Genomic DNA, 6,938 nt, shown 5'->3' on the forward strand with positions numbered 1-6,938 from the left:
TATTTTTGTGAGGGATTAATTTTAGAATTCGATAAAAAAAAAGGTAGCAAAATGAAAGGCAAGCTCGCGTTTGCCGTATAACGTCAAGCTTAATCTCTCTCATGACAGTCTTCCCAATCGAGTTGGCAACATCCGAGTTCGCACCGAGAGGATAACCCCCAGTTTTAATAATGTTCGATATGGCTTCCTAGGCTCAACCAAGCTCAAATGCCCAAAGAAAACATCCATACACACGGATGATTTATGGAAGTGAACTTGGTCGCACTGGCAGCAGCGAAGGTCTCGGACGGTGCAAACTCGATTTGGTGCGAAACAGGTGGCCTGCGCCGCAGACGAAACTAAACCCTTGCGACGCAGGCTAGAAACAGGGCGAATGTTTGCTTTTGCTTCTTTATGCTTCGTTCTAAAAAGCGTTCAGAGATATAATGATAAGTGGCCCGGTATTCTAAAGTCGGTTTCAGGTTTAGATAACTCAAACGCTAACTGTTACCAAACCATCAAAATGCAACGACGGTCACCCCAGAAATAAAGACAACTCAAAACAAGTTTATAGTAAAATAATTTATTCCAAAATCTGGATTTATTAATTAAATATTGCATACATGTATGTGCTACGTAGTAATTAACCTAACCTAAGTGAATGAATGAATAAATTGTTCAATTTAGTAACTTCTTCGACAAGAACGTCTTGACATGTGTTTAAAATTAATTTTAATAGAGCAATATGGCTGATCAAACTCTTGCTAGACTTGATCTGACTTCCCATCGCAAAGCTTGCCTTTTCTTTTCTGTTGGAACGACGTACTTGTTGGGAACAAAGTTACGCGGTGGTTTCTGTGTGCGAGAAAAATAATGATACAATTTAAAATTATTTGCAAAACTTGTAAAGGAGTAAGACATTTGATAAACGTGATATGTAACCTTGAAACATTTTCTATTGTTGAAAGTATAATGTGTTAGGTTAAAAAAAACTAAAACAAAAAAGCATATATCATGCTGTTACAGCCCTCATAAGCTTGTAATTCTACTGGTCCTCAATTGTAGCAGTTGTTATTGTTTTGGGGGCTGGGAGCATTGTTTCTGTTAGTTTTGTTCATTTGTTCATTTTAGTGGTATACCGACACAATGTCCTTAAGTTGACGATTTTCTTTATTTTCCTTATTTGTTAGCTTCGCAAAGTACTGATCATGTAATGAGAAATTAGACATCTTGACTCACCTCAAATACATCACACTGCAACATTTTTCCCTAATGAAATAAAAAGAGAAAGTATTGGTGTTTGGCTGATGTGTTAGATTACTGTACACGACACACTGTATCAAGAAGCTTTCAGTACTGAAAGATCAAATATTTGTTTTTAGAATATACCACCAAGTGAATAGTGCTTTTCACGCGCGCTGATTGGTTAACTCCGAAATTGTAGTATATACCACACAAGTGAATAGTGATTGGTTTAAGCTGATTGGTTTACTCGGAGGTGATTAGCATAGTACTAGTACTATTCACCTCCGAGTATTTACAGGCTCTAGATTTCCTGGGTGTTGAACTCAGACATATGAGGTGATAATATTACATCATGTGTAAATCTTATCAGCATAAGTGGGAGAATAAGTCATCATGTCAAACACCCAACAGGTCCATTCACTTACTTAATCAATCGTTCATGCAACAACCTAACCAAGTAACTGTCACAGGTCATCCTCCTTAAATAAAGCCTTACCTACCTACCACACAAGTGAATAGTGATTGGTTATAGCTGATTGGTTAACTCGGAGGTGATTAGCAAAGTACTAGACAGTACTATTCACCTCCGAGCAGCAAAAAAGAAACAAACTGCCTTCGCATGTCGCTTAAGCCCACTAATTATTATTCAACTTGTGTGGTATATACTAAAACAATAATATTATTCACCTCAGTGTTGGTAAATGTGGTGGATATTTACCGAGCTGCGAACCGGCAAGGTTAATATCCACCACTATTCACCTCCACTTTGGTGAATAATTGTTAATTATTATATTTAATTTTTTTCTATAAACATTGATAATAGTCGCTACCCTGACATTCCAGCGCAGATTTTTGTGACTCTTTTCTCCTGGTGCTTTGTTTGCTTGCCATTCATACTTGAATTGGTGATATCTGAAATTCAGATTTAAAGTACATAATATGATTTAAAGTAATAACAGTTCTACAACATTCACAGGTTTTAGATTGCTTGGGTGTTGAACTCAGACATATGAGGTGATAATATTACATCATGTGTAAATCTTATCAGCATAAGTGGGAGAACAATTCATCATTGTCAAACACCCAACAGGTCCATTCACTCACTTAATCAATCATTCACCAAACAAGTTAACCAAGTTACCGTCACGGGTCACCTGCATTAAAAAAAGTCTTACCTACAGACCTACCTAACTACATTAAAACATTTTAATTCATGAATTTGATATATAATTAAAATCAAACCTTGAAACAGGATCAGATTTCTTCAATTGTCGCGTGTGAGGATGACGAGTAGAGGGTCTGATAACTGCAATAACATCAGAAAAAGTAACTTTATGATCATCAAATTTTATCAATGAGATAAAAATGAGTCTATACCGGTACAAAGCAATGCTTCATTCATGACTTTTAATCCTTCCAGCTAAGTAAGGGGCCACCCAGGCCACAACCTACAGAATCCCAATTTCTTGAACCTCTCATAGAAACCAAAAGAGGTTAACCACTCAGGCTGTCTTAAGGCCTGAAAGGAAAATTTCTTGGTGCAAATATGATCACCAATGATTGCAACATATGCAACACCAAAAGTAAATATAAAATAAATAAACTTCCAAATGACATCTGAATTTGAAAAGATGCATTTAAATTTATTGTGTAGTTCCAGAAAATATCCATACTCTCCCCACAGAAGGGATTGGAAATTTCCTGGGGTGGGGGGTCTCAAAGACCAAAAATTTGACATTTAACTGGAATTTCCAGAGGGGTGGGGGGTTCTTTTAAAAAATCCCTTCCGTGGGGGGAGGTATGGATATTTTATGGAACTACACATTACAAGATTGTCTTTCCTGAAAAATAAGTTAATTTCCAGAATCTCACACCTCTTCATTATCAAGACCAAAAGTATTTAATTAGTATTTTTGTGACAAAGAGAATCATTGGTGGAGATACACAAAGTGCCCATCAATATTTGGCAAACTAGTTAGTGAAATGTGGCTCTTTAAAAACTCATTCACAGTACAACTTACAGGAAGGTAATGCCCTGTCAGCAAAGTTTTCCCATGGTCTGTAGTCAGTAGGTTCTGTAGACCCTGCGCTCTCTACACTGATGACATCTGCATCGTCCATTTCACTGGAGTTGTTCAGTGGAAGGTCTCTTAGTCTTTGCTCCAATTCAGATATGTCTGTGACTGAGTTTAACAACAAACGCAAAATAAAAAAAGGATTCAAGATAGCGGTAATAAAGGTGTTAAAAGGTAAGTGCTGATAACAAAGGTCCAAAATATCCTAGTCAAATTTTACTTGAATGCAAATTACTAAAACATGTCATTGTACTCTATCGAGCGTTCCAGGTTCAAGCCATGGCTGGGGCACTGTGTTGTGTTCTTAGGCAAGACACTTTACTCTCATAGTGCCTTTCTCCACCCAGGTGTATAAATGGGTACCAGTTAATTTACTGCTGGGGGTAACCCTGTGATGGACTAGCATCCCATCCAGGGGGGAGTAGAAATACTCCTAGTCGCTTCATGCTACAGAAAACAGGAGATGCTCTGGCCTGATGGGCCACTAGGCTCGTATCCAGACTTTGCCTTTACCCATTTTACCTATTTACACACCTAGGCCTGGGTGGAGATAGACGAGTTGTGAGGGTAAAGTGCCTTGGCCAAGTACACAACACAGTGAACCCAGCCACGGCTTAACTAGGACCGCTCAATCCAGAGTCCAGGGCCAGGTTGTTTGAAAGGCGATTAACGCTGACCAAGGGTTAAAAGATGATTGAGGTTTTAATTCCTCTTGTTAAAAAGGGTTTTCCATAGCTAATGTTCTGTGAAGTTTGAGTTTGGTCCACGTCAAAACTGGGGGAGAGAAAATATAAACAGAAAGCCTCAAAGAAATGTTAAAAAATTGAAACCAAATTTCACGCTAATCCTGGATTAGCTTAATCGTGCTTTGAACAACCGGGCCCAGCACACTAACCATTAGGTTATCACCCCTTGGAAAGTGGGTACTAAATGAAATCACTATCTTATTCTAACAGTACTATCAAAACATACCAGATTCAGTGCTTGCAAATGATTCATCAAACACTCTAGATTCACCATCTCTTCTTCTCAACACTTTTCTCTTGATATTTCTACTGCTTGGCCTGGATTGCTCAGACTGAGGTGAACTCTTAGCAGTGGAACTGGATTCTACTCTCACTGGAGCCTTTGCTGGATAGTAATGTACATTCTCTTTGCCAAATGGTTGATGACTCACCTAATTTTATCAAAAAAAAAAAAAACTAAATTATTAAAATGATCAAGCTCATTAGAAAGAAAGAAAAGAAAAGAAATGTGTTTATAGTGGTCATGCACTTAGCTTCATATCTCTACGAGATAGCTAGTTTACAGGCATGCCACTGAAACAGAGGAAACAAATATTTTTAAATGAACATAACAAGGTTAAAATCCCAACTGGCAGGAGACAGACCAGTTGGCTATATACAAAGCGTGGTCGAGGATTTGAACTTGGGACAACCGAGAAACAAATCCAGCTAGTGGCAGGGGCAGGTCTTGAACCAGGGACCTCCGGATTACAACACCAGCGCCCCAAACCACTCGGCCACGCTTGCCTCCTAATACATTGATGTTAAAAGGGCAAAACTCAAAAGGAAAGTTCAAAGAGATGGGTGGGTGGGGCACTTCCAGTCACTGGGGCACTGCTACAGTCTGTCCAGTGGCAGACCTGGACCTTGAACTAGGGGGGGGGGTCTTTTGTTTTGTGTGTACACCCCAAAAATTAGGTATAAAAAATACCTTTGACCAAAAATAAGGAGGGGCCCCTTCCACAGATCTGCCACTGCTGTCTACTAAAGGAGTAAAGGCATGTGGCCTTTGTTTTCTTTTTCACTCGTAGAAAATCAGGTCTGTTGTCTGATTGTTAATAAAATAATAAATTATTGACCAGAATTAAATCAATGTAGCTTGCTGGCTACAAGTTTTATAATTTACATGTAGTACATACATTTTTTTTTTCTTTTGATAATTCACTAGTTGAAAGTTTTTCTTTGCTTAGACTGTGAAAGTGATCATACCGTCGATTGCATTTACCTGTGAACCTTAACACTAGAAATTATTCAAGTGAACCTATGTATGCATATCAACACAGATCAGCATCAGTTTCTCAGAAGAAGTCTCTATATCTAATCTTTCCGCCATTTCGAAAGCGGAATGTGTTAAACTTTCGGCGCGAAAGTTGCCGTTACGGTCTGCTTAACTTCAAAGTTTGACACCTGAAACGCTGACGTCGGACGCCATTTGAAAACATGTTTTTAGCGTGTGCGTTCACAGGTAGATGCAATCGACGGTAATGACTTCGAAATACCTTTGAAAAACTTGGTGCTGATTTTGCTCTTGGAAAGACAGAGTCCTCTAAAGGTGATCTGTATCTATCATGCACGTGGTGCTGCTCTTTACTGCTGTCTAAAACTTGAAGAGAAAAAAAATATGAGCAAGGCATCAATATTGAGCTGCAATCTGCTACATTTCGCTCATATAATACATAAAATCAAACTTAAAGATTTGTGATTTTGTCCCTTAGATTCCTTCAATTCATATGTATAATTTACATAGAAGAAAAGGAATAGAAAGAAACAATAAAATGCATGAAGGCATCAATGGATTTTATGATTTTGAAACAAAACATAGCTTGGGTTTTTTTTACCGCATTTATAGTCTGCAGTACCTTATTTCAGTCAGCAAAGCAAGCAGGAAGCCTTCATATAAAGTCTTATGAGCATGAAGTACAACATGAGCAGAAGTAAATTTACAAGGGAAAAGTGGTCTCGTGGTTGTAAAGTACAAGCTTGGAAAAGAGTCTTTTCCCTGGATGTTACCCCCATTTTACTACTTCTGCTCAATCAAGCTTTGTAACTGTTCACTCTGCTATCCGAAAGAGGAAGCCAAGGCAGCTGTTGATCAGTTGCTCTATTCTCTTGACCAACATGTTTGACTTTGTGTTGATATTTAAAGGAGAACTTAAGTTATAAGATGATCAAATTATGCTACAATGTAGAAACTGATTGACAAGTACCATTTGAAGAAGAAGTGGTTTCATCTTTGCTTCCTTCTAGATAACTGTCAGTATAATAGCTGTTACTGACTGATGATGGCGAATCTTGACTTCCAAGATGCCCTCTTTCCCTGGAATTGGTTCTCTCCGATTCAATAAGCTGTCTGAGGTCTAGAAAGAAACAAAGTTTTAATATGAGCTTACACTTGATCAGATCAGCATGCATGCACATTGCACAAAAAACATCAAAATTAATTCTCTACCTTTAGTCTAGTTTGTGATTTCAATGGCAAAAAAACTTCCTATAATCATTGCTTATAAATGTCAAAAAATCTCATTTTTAAAGTGACATCAAGTTTATAACGAAGCTAAACAGATCTAACTGATTCAAAAGAATCATCGATCGACCATTCGCAATCATACGAATCAAAAGCAACTACAACAAACCTCTTTGAAATAGCTTTAGCTTATCACTGGGTATATTTGAATAGCCAAGTTCTCCTAGCTTTCTTCTGATCTCCTCCTCGGTGAATTCGAAGCCTTGTGCCATAATTCTATAACCCTAAAAACTTCGTTTCGCGTCAAGAAACTGCAACCATTTGCTTGAAATCAACAAGAGCAACGGTAGCTAGTACCCAGACTCCCGCGTGCTCGTGACCACGTGGTAC

The 6,938-nt window shown here is 38.2% G+C and overlaps 1 protein-coding gene and 1 long non-coding RNA gene across 2 annotated transcripts; one reads left to right on the top strand and one right to left on the bottom strand.

Moving 5' to 3' along the window:
• Positions 1 to 721: 721 nt before the first annotated feature.
• LOC144635031 (centriolar and ciliogenesis-associated protein HYLS1-like) lies at positions 722 to 6,901 on the bottom strand. Its single transcript, XM_078494099.1, has 9 exons — positions 6,718 to 6,901; positions 6,292 to 6,441; positions 5,584 to 5,687; positions 4,272 to 4,476; positions 3,246 to 3,407; positions 2,467 to 2,530; positions 2,055 to 2,136; positions 1,219 to 1,248; positions 722 to 834 (listed from the first exon to the last, which is right to left on the bottom strand). The coding sequence occupies exons 1-9, from the start codon at positions 6,818 to 6,820 to the stop codon at positions 733 to 735; spliced, it is 1,002 nt and encodes a 333-aa protein (XP_078350225.1). The 5' UTR covers positions 6,821 to 6,901; the 3' UTR covers positions 722 to 732.
• On the top strand, positions 1,255 to 2,087 carry LOC144635116 (uncharacterized). The gene is made up of 3 exons (XR_013567316.1): positions 1,255 to 1,477; positions 1,776 to 1,921; positions 1,962 to 2,087. It is a non-coding gene; the product is annotated as an uncharacterized LOC144635116 (long non-coding RNA).
• Positions 6,902 to 6,938: the final 37 nt, after the last annotated feature.

This window comes from Oculina patagonica, chromosome 13 (assembly GCF_052425735.1).
Source record: "Oculina patagonica isolate OP01 chromosome 13, crgOcupat, whole genome shotgun sequence".
Taxonomy (NCBI): domain Eukaryota; kingdom Metazoa; phylum Cnidaria; class Anthozoa; order Scleractinia; family Oculinidae; genus Oculina; species Oculina patagonica.

What these genes read in the sequence shown, in the direction of transcription:
- LOC144635031 (XM_078494099.1), bottom strand. Translation starts at nt 6,820, where the DNA reads ATGGCACAAGGCTTCGAATTCACCGAGGAGGAGATCAGAAGAAAGCTA. An exon ending in AAATCTGATCCTGTTTCAAG is followed by an intron (nt 2,137 to 2,466) that starts GTTTGATTTTAA and finishes TCTGAATTTCAG; the next exon opens with ATATCACCAATTCAAGTATG. An exon ending in TGCAGTGTGATGTATTTGAG is followed by an intron (nt 835 to 1,218) that starts GTGAGTCAAGAT and finishes TCTCGCACACAG; the next exon opens with AAACCACCGCGTAACTTTGT.